Source organism: Poeciliopsis prolifica, unplaced genomic scaffold, assembly GCF_027474105.1.
Source record: "Poeciliopsis prolifica strain line A6 unplaced genomic scaffold, Auburn_PproV2 SCAFFOLD100, whole genome shotgun sequence".
In the NCBI taxonomy this organism is placed as follows: Eukaryota; Metazoa; Chordata; class Actinopteri; order Cyprinodontiformes; family Poeciliidae; genus Poeciliopsis; species Poeciliopsis prolifica.
Genome location: NW_026562475.1, coordinates 261,050 through 279,982, shown reverse-complemented (window position 1 = coordinate 279,982; position 18,933 = coordinate 261,050). Strand labels below are relative to the sequence as shown.

General features: G+C 37.3%; 2 protein-coding genes across 2 annotated transcripts in view; both read left to right on the top strand.

The window, feature by feature from the left end:
• The first annotated feature begins 5,233 nt into the window (after positions 1 to 5,233).
• On the top strand, positions 5,234 to 14,004 carry mtx2 (metaxin 2). Its single transcript, XM_055023416.1, has 10 exons — positions 5,234 to 5,396; positions 6,185 to 6,232; positions 6,304 to 6,350; positions 6,831 to 6,903; positions 6,972 to 7,048; positions 8,446 to 8,538; positions 8,614 to 8,652; positions 8,726 to 8,851; positions 9,667 to 9,743; positions 13,425 to 14,004. Exons 1-10 carry the CDS (start codon positions 5,357 to 5,359, stop codon positions 13,591 to 13,593), a joined length of 789 nt encoding a protein of 262 aa, XP_054879391.1. The 5' UTR covers positions 5,234 to 5,356; the 3' UTR covers positions 13,594 to 14,004.
• Positions 14,005 to 14,051: 47 nt separating this feature from the next.
• Positions 14,052 to 18,933, top strand: part of cdh5 (cadherin 5) — a 101,094-nt gene continuing 96,212 nt past the window's right edge. The window contains exon 1 of the mRNA XM_055023415.1: positions 14,052 to 14,135. The gene's annotated coding sequence lies outside the window, so the exon portion shown is untranslated. The remainder of the gene's footprint in view (positions 14,136 to 18,933) is intronic.

Genomic DNA, 18,933 nt, shown 5'->3' with positions numbered 1-18,933 from the left:
CACACACACATTCATACACCGATACGCAGACCGGTAGGCAATTTGGGGTTAAGTGCCTTGCCCAGAGGTACATCGACATATAGCAGGACAAAGCTGGAATCGAACCTACAACCTTCCGATTGCAAGATGACAACTCTGCCACACAACCACAGTCGCTTAGTGTATTTTAATACTATTTAAATAGTTTTAGAGCACAATCTAAAGTGTACTACGTACGGTAAGTATACCTTCAGGTACCTTTTTGGAACAACTCAAGTTACACTTACTATACTATAAGTATATTGCTTTTCATGTAATGTAAACATCCTTAACATCTTGATATGCTTTGCAACTTTGTACATTACATGTATACACATACACACTATAGAATTGCAACACATCAGGTTACCAGAACACAGAATTTACTGTGAGCGTGTATGTGCATGCATGTCATGTGGCAATATCTTTGTATTTACAGCTTCAATTTAAAATAAAGTGAAAATAAAAAATAAAATCGCCTGCATAAATTTCCTTCCTACATCCACAAAGCAAATAATTTTCCCTAGATTCCTCAATATAAATATCTCATTTTAGACAGTTCTATTAAATAATTACAACACACTCTACAGGTGAAACAAATTACATTTGTGTTCAATACATTTTATATATGGTTTGGTGACACTTTATTTGATCTGGTGTACATAAGACTGACATGACATTGTCATAAACATGACATAACACCTTTCATGAACACGAAGGTCTCTGTTGTCATGAAGTGTCATTTGGTAAATAATGACACTTTTAATGCAAAGTTACTTTAAAAGTGTCATTATTTGCAAAATAATGTAAACTTGGTACTTTTAATGGACTTCTAATCCAACTTTTTTAAAAGTGTCATTATTTGCCGAATGACACTTCATGACAACAGAGATCTTCATGTTCATGAAAGGTGTTATGTCATGTTTATGACAATGTCATCATGTCAGTCTTATGCACACCCTGTCACATAAACAGGTACCCACATTTTTCAAGAGTACATTGCCAATATACTATGGCAGAATTGCACAAATTGTCAATACATTCAAAGTTTACAGATACCATGCTTATGAAAATTAAAACATTAGGTACACATTAGGACAGAGTATTGCTTTAATACAATGTCACAGTATTCCAATATTACTGCAGACAAACTGACATTTCCCCTTCCTAAGAACAGTGAGGGTCACCGACAGAACATTCCCATTCACTGCACCACTGCACTTAACAGAAACCTACAAAAAAGACAACAGAGCAATTAAACAGAGAAAGCACTTGTATTTTAAAGAGTACAGAAAAACGGCAAAGAAAAAATATGACTTACAATTTTAAGACATTGTGGATTCGCTATGGATGTGACATCATCAGAACTGATGATGACTGAAACTGGATGTCTGGGGTGGAAAAACATTTCAGGCGTCTTCTTTGCCTGGTTTTGTTAGAAATAGAAAAAATAGAATCAGTTGATGTTGGCCTTTACTATGAAGCAGTTTTAAGTGTGAACTTAAGGGAGATAAACTACCTTAAAAGCTTTTCATCCATGAGAGGTGGGGTTCACCCTGGATAGGTCACCAGTCTAACACAGGGCCCTGAAAGCTAACAATGAATAAAATATATGAAAGAGAAATGGTAACAAGGGGAATAAATTCGGTCCAATTATTTTCAAATTAAATCATGTTTATTAAGCACTCAGTGTTGGTAATGCACCAGTTTTTGCTGTTGTTAAAAATATGGCCAGCTGTTCAGTTAAAAAAAAAAGCCTTACACCATGAAGACGATGTGGAGGTTCATCCTCAGAACCTCCACATCACAACTGGTGAGGTGATCTGGTAGAGTCAGGGCCTCTTCTGAGACAGGAAGGTCTTTAGGTTTTCCAATGCCTGATCGCTGGCTTCCTCTTTCTTCTTAATTAGCCTAGGCTGCAAAAATATGTTGGCAATAAAAACAATGATAAACGAGTTATGACAGCAGCCTCACAATATCAAAGTTTCTTTGGCATTCTGAACTTAATTAAAACTAGGTTAAGTTTATGAAGAACACTATATTAAGTCACAACAAACAGTCTCCATGGAGTTATAATATTAAGTTGAGTGATTGTTATAATAATAATAATCATAAAAATCACAATAAAAGTGATAAAATAACTACTTCTGAAACCAATGTAAGTTTGTTTATATGTGTACTGCACTGTTCATAATTAAACTATGATAATTAGCAGTTTTAAGCAAACTTACCACCAGCATACCAAAAATAATAATAAAAAGGACGAAAAAAGTAGTTCCTTGGTGGAATGATGAATGTACTAGAGCGGTTAAAGATCGTAACAGGGCATTTAAAATACTGCAGAAAAATGTAACAATCGAAACTCTTATTGATTATAAAAAGAAAAGAGCAGTGGCTCGTAAAACTGTTAAGGAAGTTAAAAAGAAAACATGGAGAGAATATTGTTCCTCAATAGGATCAGAAATAAAATTACAGAATGTTTGGTCAATGTTTAGGAAAATGATTGGGAAAAGCAGTGATGTTAAAATACCAGCCTTAGTTAGAGATCAGGAAATAGTGTTAAATAAAGATAAGGCAGATTTGTTGGGTGAGTCATTTGCTGCAGTGCATAGTGGCGAACATCTTACAGGCATTCATAGACAACAGAAGATTCAAAAAGCATAAAAATATATTGAAAAATAGTCAAACATATTAGACATGAATATAACCATGAAAGAAATGAAAACAGTATTGAAAGGGACAGGATCTTCAGCTCCCGGGGAGGATCAGCTATGCTATGCTATGTTTAAACAGATTCCTGAAGTAACATTAAAATTAATATTAAAACTGTTTAATGAAATATGGAAAGAAGGTTTAATACCAAATAGCTGGAAGAGGGTAATAATCCTACTGTTTAATAAACCAGGGAAAGATCCTATAAATCCAAATAATTACAGACCAATAGCATTAACTTCACATTTAAGTAAGTGGCTGGAAAAAATAATAGTTAATAGATTAGAATTTAGTCTTGATCATAAGAAATTAATTAATGAAAATCAGTGTGGATTTAGGAAAGGGAGATCAACAATGGATGCAATAATCAGAGTCAGTAATGATATAGAGAAAGTTTTAAAAATGAAAGAGATTATGATTGTGATATTTTTTGACATAGAAAAAGCTTATGATTCATTATGGAGAGAAGGTCTACTTATAAAAATTAAGCAGATGGGAATAGGTGGGAAGATGTTTAATTGGATAGCAAATTTTTTTGTTGGATAGAAAAATAAGAGCGAAGATTGGAAATGATTACTCAAAAGAATTTAATGTTGAAAATGGAATTCCACAAGGTAGTGCAATTATCCCAATACTATTTAATATCTTGATAAATGATATATTTTCTGAAACAGAAGAATGTATAAAATCTGCATTATATGCTGATGACGGGGTTATGTGGATGAGAGGAAAGAATATAAAACGTGGTAGGAAATATTAAGAAAGCAATTAATAAAGTAGAAAAATGGTCTTATGAATGGGGTTTTAAATTATCATCAAGTAAATCTTGTTATATGCTTTTTACAAATGAGAAAAATATTGATATATGAACAATAACATTATATGAACAGCCGTTGGAAAGGGTAGCAGAATTGAAATATCTGGGAATATGGTTAGATCAATCATATACATGGAAAACACATATAGAGAATCTGGAAACTAAATGTAAGAAAGTTCTAAATTTACTAAAGGGTTGGCTGGAAATAACTGGAGTGCAGATAGACAGTCATTATTAAACATATATAGGGCTCTCATGAGATCAATAATAGATTATGGTAGTTTTATATATGGAGTAGCAACTAAAACAACATTACAAAAAATAGATACATTACAGAATAGGGCTTTATGTATATGTATAGGAGCAGTGAAAACGACACCTATTAATGCCCTTCTAATAGCGATTCCACTGGAAATAAGAAGAATCAAATTAGCTCTGACATATTGGATGAAAATAAGAAGTACTAAGGATGGCAATGTAAATTCAACAATATTAAAATGTTGTTGGGAATACTCAAAGTTCCAGAGTAATGGATTTGGATTGATCATAAACAAATGGATTAAAATATATGGATTAGAAGATAAAGAAATAGCTCAATTTAATCCGTTAGTGTTAGAAATCCATAGATTTTTCCAGAGGTAAATGTTGACATGAAACTCCTTAAATGAAAAATAATTGGAATTTGAATGAAATAGGGATAAAGACTGACGTATATTTAAGAAACTCATAATTATATTAAGATATATTCAGATGGTTCCCAGAATTTAAAAGGATGTGTGGGAATAGGAATATATATATCTGAGTTTAAACTTGACATTTCTAAGAGATTATCTGATCAACTATCTGTATTCACAGCAGAAATGTTATCATCAGCTTACAGTGAGTAGAGGAGGTTCGTCCAGGCAGATGAACAGTCATTTGCACAGATTCCAAAGCAGCAATAGAAAGTATTCAGGGAGAAGGAAATGATAGGAAAGATCTAGTACTAGAAATTCAACACAGCTTATTTAGATTATACAGAGGTTGTATTGATATTTGGTTCTGTTGGGTGCAGCACATGAAGGTGTAAAAGGCAATGAAAGGGCAGATAAATGAGCAAAAAGGGCTTTAGATCAGGCAATAACGATTAAAATACCTATTGGGAAAGGGGAAGGAAAATCAATTATTAAGAATAAAGAAATGGAAATATGGCAAAAAAGGTGGAATTGAACATAAAAAAGAAAGGAAATTATATAAAATACAGAAGTCTATATTCAGTAGAAATATTAAGGAGAGAAATTGAAGGGAAGAAATAATAATGATTAGATTAAGAGTAGGGCATACATATTTAAATGATACTTTATATGTAATAGGTAAGAAAAATAAAGACATGTGTAAAGAATGTGGAGAGAATGAAAATGTCAAACATGTATTGATGAACTGTAAACCATATGAACATGAAAGGGAGAAATCAAGAAGAATAGTTGGAAGGACAGATCAAGAATGGAGTTTGAAAGGAATACTAGAAAATGATGGAAATATAATGGATATTTGCATCTTAAGGAAAGCACTATGTATTTTTCTTCAAAATACAAAATTAAAAACAGAATCTGGTGTAAAATACTGTTGCTACACACTCGTGTACAGTAGGTGGCGGTATGCACCTTAAAGTTGCTTGCTATTCGCCATAATAGAAAAGAAGAAGAAGTTTCTTGGGGGACGTTAATCACAGACGGAAGGTTGCATGACTGCAGAATACTTATCCTTAACCTTACATGCAGCAGAACTTGTTCTTAGCTCTGGTTGTAATTAAAGAAAGAGTGCTGCAACATGTCGCTGGCGGCGGAGGCTTTCGTGTCGCAAATGGCAGGTAATGCGGTTACCTAGTTCCTCAACAGTGAGCCGTTTGTAGGCTAGCATTAGCTAGCTAGCTCAGCCAGGCTGACCAGGATTACATAGGCATCAATTTTAGGTTTTGTCCTGTACAAGTAAGCCGATCAAAACATTTAACACACACGTTATTGAAAATAAAATAAGAAATTGCGCCAAAAGGTAACTGTACTGCTTTCAGTTAAATGTGGCAGGTTACAAAGCATAAATCCACCAATTAAAAACATTTCATTAACTTACTATAAGCTAACGTCTTGAAAACGAAAGGATTTGATGAATTTAGAGGTTTGCACCTTAAAGAAACTATCAGAGAAGAAAGACGTCAGTTGTAAATCCACCTATTTGCAACCAGACAGTTTAATCCCAGGTAGAAAATATGCAACACCGCAGTTTAAGGTGAGGAAGAACAAAACAAGAGGGTCAGCTTTGACTCTTCAATCTGCAGTTAACATGTTAACCTAAAAAGTAACTTAAGAGTTTTTAATTGTATCACTAAATTAACAACTTTGCACCAAAATATGTGCTTAACAAAATCATCATATAGTTTGAATTAGTCTTGAAAACAAGATTTTATTGGATCAGTGGTCAAGCACAATGGTGAGGGGTAATACTCTGGGCTTTGTAGCTAACGGAGCTGGGGATATTCCAGTGCTTGAATTTTGACTTAGTAGATTTTAAAGTAAAAATGTTAAAACAGTTTGTGTTACCAGACAGATTCCACTTAAAGTTGGTGTGAAGAATTAAAATCTGCTTGTTTTTGACCGACAGCTACAGAGCCTTGGCCTGATAATGCAACCTTGTACCAACCGCTAAAGGGTAAGTTGGAGTAAATGCAGAACATTTTTTGCCTAAATGTGTCCTAATGTTGAAGCATTTCTCTGCTGCAGACGATCAGATCCTGCTCTCAGACCATGCCTCGTCTCTGTCTGTTCAGGTGAAACTTTGATTTCTGTATTTTTTTCTCTGCAGACGTTTTTAATACTAATTCTGTGAAATCTCTACATTTGTAAATACATGCAATGCAGCCCAGTCAAAGGCTGCTAAGAGCCAAAAAATCCTTTAACCGCAAAACAAAAGCCATAGTTACCCCACTGTTGCCAACTAAGCAATTTTATATTTTGCGACTTTTCAAAAAACAATTGGTATTGAACTAAATGAAGTGAAGTGGTATTTAATTAAGTGAAGCTTTTTAAAGATTGTGGTTGACCAGAAAACCAGTCAGTGCACCCCAGTCTTTACCAGTATACAGTGTGCTGTACTATTAAAGAATCTCTTCCAGTAGTGTTGTACATTTCCCACGTTAAACACACTGATACTGCAGAAACCCTCATTGTCTTCCACATGTTATAGGCTCTGGCTTTGCCTTTTCTAAACCAGGAAAGGAGTTTTGACTTCTCTGCCTTTTCACATGCAGGCCTATCTCCGGATGTGTGGTCTGCCAGTTCAGGTTGTCTGCAGATACAACGCTGAGTACATGTCACCGTCTGGTCAGTACACCACCCACAGGCGTCCTGCCATTCCAAGCCTACATTCCTGATGTTTGTTCTCTCCGTAGGGAAAATCCCCTTCATCCATGTGGGCAACCAGGTGGTGTCTGAACTGGGGCCGATTGTGCAGTTCACTAAAGCCAAGGTAATAAAATTGGAGGTGTGCCGATCGATCAGCCACCAATCGTAATTAGCCCATTTCCATGAAAAAGTGTATGATTTGTGATCGCAGAGCACTCTCTCTTGTTGTCAATCACAAAAACCGATCATCTGCTTGTCACTGATCTGTATGTCATCAAGGGAAAAGAGGGAAACCTCTCCCTCTTTTCTGTGAGGGAAAGATTTTCTCCTTTTTCCCTCACACTGTGCAAGCACACAACTACAAATCCTAAGCAATGTGGTGAGGAACTTCAACGCTCAGAGATAATGGTGAAGTTTTTGTGTTTTGATGGAAAAATACCTCAGGTGTGAAGCATGTCAAGATGTATCAACGCTACGAGTCTGATATGACATTAAAAAAAACCAAACATACTTGATATAGTATGATTATATCGAGGTTCACTGCAGGAAAAAAAATACATCTGGAGCGATCAGACAGGAGGTAAAGCAGCACATAACCAACTCTGGAACGAGCATGACGGTTACAAAGCTAAACAAATAACCCAATAAATGACTAAAGTCTTTGGGATTGCAGTGTAAGATGTTGGTTCTGCTCTCACTGTTGGACCGCCACGCTGCGCTCCTGGTAGTAATATTTCACAGCCGTAGTGCTGTTTCTGCTCCACCCGGCAGTGAACTCTCACATTGAACATCTGCTTAAAGCTGTACCTTGTAACTTAAACAAGATTTTACATATGTATTCAAACTTTTGCTATGCCCTAACATAAGACAGTCAATCTCCTCTACCTCCTTCCTGTGTTCTGCAGAATTACTCAGCTCAGTCAGAAACAACCAATCAGGTTCTGATAACATTTGTCAGCCAGCCATGCTCTCAGGAAGTTTGGATGTAGTAACTCAGGATTGCTCAATGTGATGCAACCTTCATTTGACTGTAAATTAATGTTTCCTTTCTTATTTGATATTATTTCAAATAGGCAGTGTTGTAAGATTTATTTAGGCTCTCAAGAGTCATACTGTTAAATATTGATTCACTGATAGCAGGTTTTTCAGTTGTCCCTTTGGCTGAATAGCTGGTGTATTGTGCCTGCAAGTATCTTGCATGTTGTATGTCTAAATTAGACATAAATTAGGTGACATTATTGAGAGATAAATAAATTATTTTGCCAATAAATACTTTTTCTATTTTCCCAGATCACATCGTAGCAGTTATATCTAAAGCAAAAAATTAACAGTCAATCCAGGTGATCGGCAGTAATCGGTGATCGGCCCTGATTGGTGATCGGTTTCAGAATCGGCAGCAAAAAACCTGATTGGAGCGTCTCTAGATAAAACCCAAATCTTTCAACATTTGTGAAGGTTGTTGAGCTTTGGCAGGGTGCATCTTCCTCAGGTGACAGGGAGTGATGCGTTTGTGATTTCAAGGGCCACTCGCTGAGCGACGGCTTGGACGACGTCCAGCGAGCCGAGATGAAAGCGTACATGGAGCTGGTGTACAACATGCTGCTTACTTCTGAGGTAACGGTCAGACTCACACACTGATGCTTCAGGGCTGCAGCAGCTTCTCACCCAGCTTTTGTCACCTCTCTGCAGCTGTTCGTCCAGTGGTGCGACGACGCCACGGCAGCCGAGGTCCGTCTTCCTCTTTCCTCTGATGTCGGAACCAAAAGCATGAATTTCTCTTAGCTGTCTCCATTGTGTGCAGATTTCTCGGCCCAGGTACAGCAGCCCGTACTCCTGGCCTCTTGGGAACATCCTGGCCTACCAGAAGCAGTGGGACGTGCGCAGAAAGATGAACGCCATCGGCTGGGGAAGGAAGACGCTGGAGCAGGTTCAGACGGGCTGAAGCCTTATCATATTTCAAAATGTTTTTAACATGAAGCTTGATTCTTTATTGAAGCTAACCTGCTTCATAATCACTTTATGCATCCTGTAATGCAGATGGCTTATCATTACTGCCATCTGCATCTCATCACATTACAGCAGCAAGCTGCCAGACTCTCTAGTACAGCCAGACTGATCATGTCTGAGGTTCAGTGTAGGCCTGTTAATGTTAAAAGCTATATTGCTGTTTGAGAACATTTTCAGGTAACATAAATTCTTCTGAATATTTAACACTGGAGCTGGAAGACATTTTAAATATAAGTAAATAAAATAACAGAAACAATAAATGAAACAAATCATGATGTCTCTGTAAACAAAATTGTCCTTTAAAAGAAGCGAGCCAAAAACACCAGACTGAAGAGCAGTTTCAGTAGAAAGAGAAATCAATAAATCATTCAAATGGAATTGATTGAGCTCGTTTTAATCTGCCATGTGATTCATTGATTTATTGCTTTCTGCGGCAGGCAAGCTCTGGTGAACCAACACTCGGTAATGTCACAGAACATGGACCTATAAAAACTAGATGGAAAATCTGTGGGAAAACTTAGAAACTGTTCACAGCGGCTCCCTTAAATTTGACTGAGTTATGGTTAAAAAGTTGCTAGAGACACTTTTGGTCTATCACACTAATCTGGAATAAAATCAATCAAACTTTGGTTGTGATGCGAGAGAAAATGTAAAAAAGTCAAAGATGTGTGAACACTTGTAGCTGGGGAAATATCTACCTGAAAATCAGACATCTGCTGTTTCTATGTGTTTTAGGTCTATGAAGATGTGAACCAGTGCTGTCAGGCTCTGTCTCAGAGACTGGGCACTCAGCCTTACTTCTTCAACAAACAGTATGTATCAATCTGCTAAGCACAAACATGTCTGAGCACCACCTCATGGATATATATATATATCAGCATTACATTTGAGCAAGCTTGCTCCATTGAAAATTGGTCAATAATCTTTAAAATCCACAATATTAAACTTGAGAAAGCATCAAAAATAAGTTGGCAAAATTTATTTTTGAAACTATTTGAAAGCAATTTTGTTGTTCCATTATTTTTTTATTTGTTTCCTTGACAGGCGCATCAGCAATATGTAACATTGAAATGATTGAAATTACCGATACACCAACACAAAGGAGCACATAACTATGAAATGCATTATACAATACTTTCATTTTCTATCAATGAAAATGTGAAGGCAAGTTTCCCTGACTGTTCTCTTTACCGGATTTAATGGTTCAGGTGGAAGATGAGGTTCTGGTAGGGCTAAAATTGAATCTGTCTTATTTCAATTTAAAGCAACTGGTTTCATTGGGCTTGAATATGTAAGAGTTTAAAACCCACTGTGTTACCTGTGGTTGCACAGCTGCAGGAATAACTTGCTTTCAGAGGAGTACGTTGAGAGAGCGGTCAGATTGAACAAAGAATTATGCGGCTTTTACATCTCAACACGCTGCCCAGCGTTTGATCCCGTATTTCCTATAAAGTTTCTGTATGTGGTTCCAGTGCGTTAGTGATTAACGAACCAGTGCTAACTTCGTCATGCAGGTTCAGCCCAATGAGGAATTTTCACGCTCGACTTGTCGTGACGCATCACGCTGGTTTTATATTATTTTATTATTATTTCTATTGTTATTTTTCAGGTTACATGAAGCATCAAACCATATCAAATGCTTTGTCCATGTAGTCAGCCAGAGTTGATGCACACAGCTACATGGAGATCTGAGAATCTCGTCTCTTAAAACTCAAGTAACCAAAACAGTTTCTGTGGCGCGTATTAAAAATATAACAGATACAAAATGGAAGAACTACTAAAGTCATATTAGTAGCATTTTGTTGCGCATCTCTGCCTGCAGTGCAGCAGATTTAACTCATTATGCAGGGCCGGCCCAACGCCGTGTGAGGCCTTGAGCAGAATTTGACTTAGGGGCCCCTCTTGCTGCTAAAAGCATTTGTGTTAGATTTAGTAAAATGTAAGAATATTTACATATCTGGGAGAGGCGGAGTAGTTTAATTGACCCACCTAAAAGGTAATAAGTGATAATTGCAGTTAACTAATTTGTAGTTGTGAACAAAGAAAAACCAAACTCAAAGATTAAACTCATAGGAAACTATTGCTATGGTAACAAAACAATCTAACTATGAATATTGTTTTCTGAATCTTTACAAAGTAAACTTGCCAGCTCCTTAAAATCTTACATTTAAATGTTAAACAATTTAAATTATTTGCTGAGACGATTTAAAATGAAATCTAACAGCATTGATCATCTCAATAAATAAATGTTACAATTATATATCAGTGGTAAAATATGAGCATCCATGGGCCCCTGAAGCCCCATAAATGGGGGCCTTCTGGAGCTGCTGTCTTAATCTGTATCAAAAAGAAGTGCAAATAACCAATATGTATTTTAACTATTTTTTGATTAGTTGTTTTTAAGATTCTACAGTCGTGGGTTTAAATAGCATTTCACTCATAATATTTTCCCATAACGTCTAATTACCTACTATATTTTTACATTGTCTGTCAACATAAGATCTTTTAATACAAAAATACGGGGGACCACCCATGGACCGCCTTGGCTTAACACATTTTCTGGGGGAAACCCTGAACTTATTGTGGGTCTGTCACAAAAATGCCAATAACATAGATTCTACATCTGTGTTTCTTATGGCGGCTCTGATTTGCTTAGAGCAGATGGAAGAATTTTTGCTCCTTTTATACTTTTGGACCCTTATTGTGTGCAACCATGGCAACAAGCTGTTTTTTTTTATTTAGCAGTTGATTAGCATCCTCAAAGCATCTCTTTCATCCAACAGAATGGACATCCTTGACTTAAGCCTCTCTCTGCCTGCCTGACTTTCTGGGCACACAATGAGGCAGAGAGAAGTGGGAAAAACAAAGGAGCCCAATTTGCGGCACTTACTAATTACTTCACTCATTACTGATGCTATCATTCAGGACAAGTTACTGTGAAATATCTTCTGTGCTGCATAGCTCTTTATTTTACCTGTTAGCTAAAGAAGCTAATGACCACATGAGTAGCTGCGTTTTCATTACAAACTTTCTTGATATTCTGATGTGGAAAAAATGCAATTTTGCAAAATTGGTGTTTCCATTTGTTAAGAATTAAAAAGAGGAATAACTTGATTTAGCTCGTTAATTCATTCCTCTTTTTCCGAATTCTTGTGTCTGTATATATGTGCAGGGAGAAAGAGCAATCATACGACGTCAGGCTTCAGATATCCAGAGTTTTATCCAGAGAAAATCAATGCAAAAAGAATGTTACAATGAGCATCTCACCTAGATCATCAAAAGTCCAAGACATGACAAAACAGAAACAATTACCTGAGTAAAAAGGGAAACAGAAACAAACAAAAGATGCATCTTCTGGGAAACTCTCACTCAGCACAAAGAGATTCCAACTTCTGCTCTAAAACAAACCATTTTATAATTATGTGTATTCTCATCATTTAAATATATGCATTAGGAGGTGTGTTTTCCTTTGTGTGGGCTGTCTTAATGTTAATTTTATTACCTCTGAGACCCACTGAAACCCCCAGCTCTTCTCATACCAGCCTCTGTCCAGACTGTGATATATGACGTGCAGCTGGAACGTTATCTCTGCCTCAAAATGATTCAACAAGAAACCAGTTGGTGTTTTTTAAACAAACTCGCACAAAATGTATTGCTTCATACTAACTATAAGTTGGATCTAAAACTAACTAATTAAAAACATGCTTTTTAATGCTTAGAGAAATATACCAATATGTTTGATGTTGTAACAGACTTCTATAGTTTTTAATGTTTGCCTGAACTATTCAACCCTGAGTAAAGAATTTATTGCCCTGATAGCCAATACACTCCCTGTCTGAAATGTTCCTTAGGGAGTATAAGACTGCTTTCTGATTAGGAATTTATGTAAGTTCAAAGAGTCACCAGTTGTCTTAGTTTGGATTTGTATCTAAGTTTATCTTAACATTAATGTTAACTTGTGTACTATTGTGCTACTTTAAAATTCTATTTCAACACATTAAATAAGGAACCCAATTAAAATCACACATGAATAAGTTAGTTTGCTCTGAACCGTCATCCTACCACTTCCTGTTTTCTTCATCAGAAGTAACGACCGGCAGTTTGATCATGCAAGTCTTGTTGTGAAAAAAGTGTTTCTATTGCAGTTTTTGTGAAATACAGAAAAGACATCCAGAAAACTACCACCTCCTAGTGCAAAAACATTTTATTGGAAAAAAAACACAATTTATTGAAAATTGACTATTTTATTCCAAATTCTGCAATTTGACAGTCAATTTAGCCTAATGTCTTCAGTCAGAAGCTCCTTTCCTGCCCAATGATGATTTTTGAAGTTACTGAGATGACTTTTAATTGAGATCAATACAGCATTTTTGAACTAAACTGAATAAAGCAGAGTTGGGATGTTAAAATGTAAAGAAACAAAACTAAATCAGGAATCTGAATTCCTGATTTGCCAGGCTGTTTTCATGAAGCAGCTTTGCTGTGTGTTGCAGGGCGACGGAGCTGGATGCGCTGGTGTTCGGCCACCTCTTCACCATCCTCACCACCAGACTCACCAGCACTGAGCTGGCAGGGCGGGTCAAGAACTACAGCAACCTGCTGTCCTTCTGCAGGCGCATCGAGCAGACCTACTTCGAAGACAAAAAGCTCATGAAGGACTAAACAAACACCGCTCTCTCTGCCGACTTGTCTTGTACATTCTGCGACTCCTTCTCTCATTCCCTGTGCCGTAGCAACTGCCACACCAGCGTCTGTGCTGCTCGCTTCTCCTCTTAGGTCCACGCTTGTATATTTGATTTTTGATTATTTGTTTTTTGAGTATTTCCAGTTACTCACTTTGACCAGTGGGGGCGGGCTTACAGCTGTGCAACATGACTGAGTTTCAGAGTGAAGAACTCCACTCAAATGGTACGAGTTCCCTGTCAGGCAGTTTTTGAGCTGCTACTTTACAAAATCACAGCTGATGAATGAGCTCCACATTGTTTGCATTTGTTGATGTGAAGTGCCTACATAAGATCTTCAGCGAAGTAGTTTTATCTTTGTTCCCAATAAAAGCTGAGTGTGAACCTTGAATCTTATTGGTTGAAGTTTTTCCTCGTCGTTTCAGAGGAGAAAACCTTCGGGACTCCGTCTGTTTCTGAGCGTCTGGAAGCAGCTGCTACACTTGAATATGTTCCTGCCTCGAGGCTGCATGAAGCTCATTGGTAAGGTCCATTGCTTCCAGCCGCCACACAGTTCACAGTCTTTTTCATTTCCTGTGAGGTCACCGGTTTGACCTCTGAACCTCCAGGACATGAGTGATGAGCCACGCTGACCAAACGCAGTACAACTGGAGGTCAGCAGAGGCACGTCCACCAGTCCTCTCCATTCAAGTAACCAACCACATAGCTGCAGTAACTGGTTTCAAAATACTTAATTTTTCTGTTTTAATGTGACAAACAGTGAAAAATTAGAAGTTGCACTTGCTGGTGTGAATATTCAGAACACTGGTGAGTCGGTCAGGACTCTAAATCGTACTCCAGGTGATTCAACTCGTATTTAGGCCCGAGCAGCTAAGCGCTGCGAAGGCCTATTGTTTCTCTGCTGTTTATTTGCGGTTTATTTCTTTATTTAGGTAATTGTAGAAAATAAACAATACAGCATCAGTGTCTGAATTAAATGACTGAAATGGCATCACACATACTGAATAACTGCGCTATCAATGATTATAAACTTCACGTTTCTACATAAATACACGCCATGAAAAACCCACCGTGTATAATAACTAAGTGTGCAAGTGAACAGAGCATGCTATTAATTAAGGGTAAAACTAAAATACTCTGCTAAATAAACAATATTATTAATATCTAACATCACTTGTATTTCCACACACACACATCAAGAAAGGTAACAATAAACGACAAACAGCCAGTTAAATAAACAAATGCGAAGGTAACTATACTCCTTTTCCACTCTTTTCTTTCTCTCTCCCTTCCTTCGTCTCCATGCTGCAGCTGCTCCAAGCCCCGCCCCTTAATGGCTCAGCATGGCAGTTTGTAATACAGCCTTTTTCACACAGCAAGCCATTATAAATGTTTCACATCTGTTTGGAACCTGGATAATTTAATGAGCTTCATCGAGGATCTCTGGCAAGACTTAGAAATTGCTCTGGGGAGGAAGAAATATCTTAATTCAATATGAAAAAATCTTCCTAGATCTACAAACATGGCAAAGTCATACTACTGTTGGAGTTCATTACTTTTTGTCTCTGTGCTTCACCAGGTCCACTAACCGGTTTAAGGACCCGACCAGAACCTCTCGGTGTAAATTACCTTGACAAATAATGAGATTTGGTTCATAAAACAGGCTATATTGCTGAAAAATGATCAAATGTTACAAGCCATACATTTTATACAAATGGAACAAATACAGAGTTGCATTCACCATCCTGTGCTGAGCCACACTTTGCTCACCTTAGGGGTAACATCAAGTGAGGCAAAGATTGTAGCGTGACTTTAGCTTTTATACTTCTCTGCAATCTGTACCCTCCTAAAAGGTAGTCTAATCAGTTTCAGGCTGTTTACAGATGACTGCCAGCAGTCACACATAGACATGGTTATGTAAGCTACAGTGTGTGTGTGTAAGCAGATAAAAGAGGCTAAAAGAGATAGAGGTGCATGAACCTACTATTCAGCCACCCCTCATAAGTGTTCACAAGCAGAAACGGTCGCAGTGGGCCGAGCCATATATGAAGATTTATTTTCAAACAGAGTTGTTCAGAAATTCAAGCAGAAACTTTCCACAAACTCACAAGTTCAATGGATGCAAGAATTGAGCAGATGATATGAAAGAAGGTCCTATGTTAACATGCAACTCTGTTAAGATGTTTTTGATTGAAATAGCTTTTGATTTTAGTACATGTGACCTCTTAATGCTGCACATTCACAGAATGACCATTTGTAGTTATTTATAATCCATAAAATGTTTAGAAAATCTGCTGTGCATAATAATTTGGAACGGTGCATTTTGAATTTTTTATTTTTGAAAAAAATACTGTTCTCATTGGGAGCTTTTTACAGTAAAATTTGATTTATACTGTAATAGTTTATGACTTGAATATCATAGTGTCCATCATTTACATTCACCATTTAGAAAAATCTGAGAAAATATCACTTGCATAATAATTTGGAATACAGTGTAAATACATACATCGATAGACAGACAGACAGACACTCAAACCCCTCCACCACGATAAGGTGGGAGCCCATATATATATATATAAAAAATCCCTTCTTATCCTCTGAGCTCGGGTCCTCTACCAGAGGCCTGGGAGCTCGAGGGTCCTGCAGTATCTTGGCTGTGCCAAGGACTGCACATTTCTGGACTGAGATGTCTGATGTTGTTCCTGGGATCTGTTAGGGTTAGGGTTAGGGTGATACCCTAGGTACCCTAGGGTATCACCCTGCTGTGATGTGCTGGACTGTCTCAGGGGCCTCCTTACACAACCTACACCTTGGGTCTTGTCTGGTGTGGTAGATCTGGGCCTCTATTGCTCTGGTGTTTAGGGCCTGTTCCTGGGTGGCCAGGATGAGGGTCTCTGTGCTGTCCTTGAGTCCAGCTTTTTCCAGCCATTGGTAGGATTTACTGATATCAGCCACTTGGGTTATTTGCTGGTGGTACATCCCATGTAGGGGCTTGTCCTCCCATGATGGTATCTCTGGCACCTCGACCTCCGTTCCCTGTTGTCTGAGACATTCACTGAGCACATTGTCTGTTGAGGCTTTTGTCCCTGATGTATTTATGGATCTTAGTTGTTTCGTCCTGGACAGTGGTTCTCACACTCACTAGTCCTCTGCCTCCGTCCTTGCGGCTCGTGTACAGTCTCAGGGTGCTGGATTTGGGATGGAACCCTCCATGCATGGTTAGTAGCTTTCTAGTCTTAATATCTGTGGCTTTTATCTCCTCCTTGGTCAGCTGATTACTCCAGCAGGGTATCTGATTACTGGCAGGGCATAGCTGTTTATCACATGGATTTTGTTCTTGCCATTGAGCTGGCTTCTCAGGACTTGCCTTATCCGTTGGAGGTATTTAGCTGTGGCTCCTTTCCTTGTGGCCTCATCGAGGTTGCCATTTGCTTGTGGTATATCCAGGTACTTGTAACTGTCCTCTATGTCTGCTATTGTTCCTTGTGGGAATGAGACTCCTTCTGTGTGGATCACCTTCCCCCTCTTTGTGATCAGCCGACCACACTTCTCTAGTCCGAATGACATCCCAATGTCAGTGCTGTAGATCGTGGTGGTGTGGATCAGTGAGTCGATGTCTCGCTCACTCTTGGCATACAGCTTGATGTCATCCATGTATAGGAGGTGACTGATGTTGGCCCCATTTTTGAGTCGGTGTCCATAGCCAGTCTTGTCGATAATTTGGCTGAGGGGGTTCAGGCCTATGCAGAACTGTAATTCAACACATCCACCACCAAAGGGCAGCAGAAAGCAACTCTGGACAGTTTAGAGGCGCATTTATTTTTTTAATGGTTTCTGAGATCTGGTAATATTCACAAGAAAAATTAGAATAGTAAATCCTTTCCATCTACAGGTCTATTTGAAATGTTTGCGGCTTTGTCCTCATGCTTTCTGCTGAGGGAATAAACCTCCAATGATCCCAGATTTTTATTCCTATATAAGATTGTGTGTTGTGGGTATTTCCATTAACAACCCCTCCATCATGTTATACAGCTGCTTCCACTGATCAACTCTGTTGATGCGTGCTGATATGATGAAATAAAATGTAAAGAAATGGCAGTTAAAGCTGCAGAATTATAATTTACCCCCTGCGGATTTTCTATTTTGTTAGATGTGACATTGTGTAATATTTGTTACTCCAAACCTCCTGAAAAATATCAGTTTGTTCTGGTTAAGTGTTCTTAATTTCAATAAAAATATTTCATAATTTCATTTTCTTCTGGCTGCCAGCAGAAAAAAGTGGTTTTCTGAATGATAGACAACTCTGTTTTTAATGAATGATCTTTACTTGTTAGTATTTATCTGCTCTACCTCAGATCATGATGCTGCCATGTTTCAGTGTGATTGTGGCATTAATAAGATTTCAATTTGGTTTAGATGTTATTTTGTTTCTTTCTTTTTTGGCAGAAAGTATTATTGTTTCTGTGTGCTTCACTTTTTGTATTCTTGTCCTGCCTTTGCACAAAGAGATCCTTCAAATATTTTGAGACTTTTCAGCATTCCAATTATTTAGGATAAAGGATACAGCTAAAGCAGTGTGAATTTCAGATTCAGTTGAGTCACTGTAACTGAATCCAATAAGAAATCAAAATGATTGAAAAAGTATTATTTCAGAGGTTTTTGCCTGTAGTGTCTGAAGTGTTTAGTTTTAATAATGCACTCCAGGTGTTTTAGAGGCAGATGAACATGTTTTTGATTTTGTGTCCAATAACTTCAAGTCAAGAATAATTCACATTTTCCCAGGACACCAGTACAGACTTTGATGTTGATGGATACTTTTTATATTTAATTACAGACAGAGTCAAATCTTACCATTTGGCATGCTTTGCTACAAAACAAATAATTTGTTTTAAATTAATACTTTTTGCAGTTTCTTACATCTATCCCCTGACTTTTACTCATTTTACTTCATTTATTAAACTCAGCTAAATACACCAAGAATCTTAAAAACATTTTTTATCCAAATCACAATTTTAGTGTTCATAATTGACCAAATTTTATTCTATTGTTAGCCAATAGATACCTAAAAAAATATCCGACCTGGAGAACACTTGAAGTTTCAGCTCTATGATAATTATGATTATAATGATAATACATGGATAAGAATAAACCTATTTTATTTGCTAAAGTTTTGTATATTTGTTGATTAGATAAAAGAAAATACTTCTAATCTTCAAATCCATTAGACTCATGATATTAGCTGAAATTGAACGCCGCTTTTCTAAAACTTTGTTTTCTTAAAATGAAAATTGACAGCTCAGGTTAAAATTTCTGTTATTAG

Excerpts from the sequence above, each read along its gene's own strand:
- mtx2 (XM_055023416.1), top strand. The coding sequence starts at position 5,357 with ATGTCGCTGGCGGCGGAGGCTTTCGTGTCGCAAATGGCAG. Across the intron at positions 6,233-6,303 it reads CTTGTACCAACCGCTAAAGG|ACGATCAGATCCTGCTCTCA; the intron begins GTAAGTTGGAGT and ends TCTCTGCTGCAG. Across the intron at positions 8,539-8,613 it reads ACATGCTGCTTACTTCTGAG|CTGTTCGTCCAGTGGTGCGA; the intron begins GTAACGGTCAGA and ends ACCTCTCTGCAG.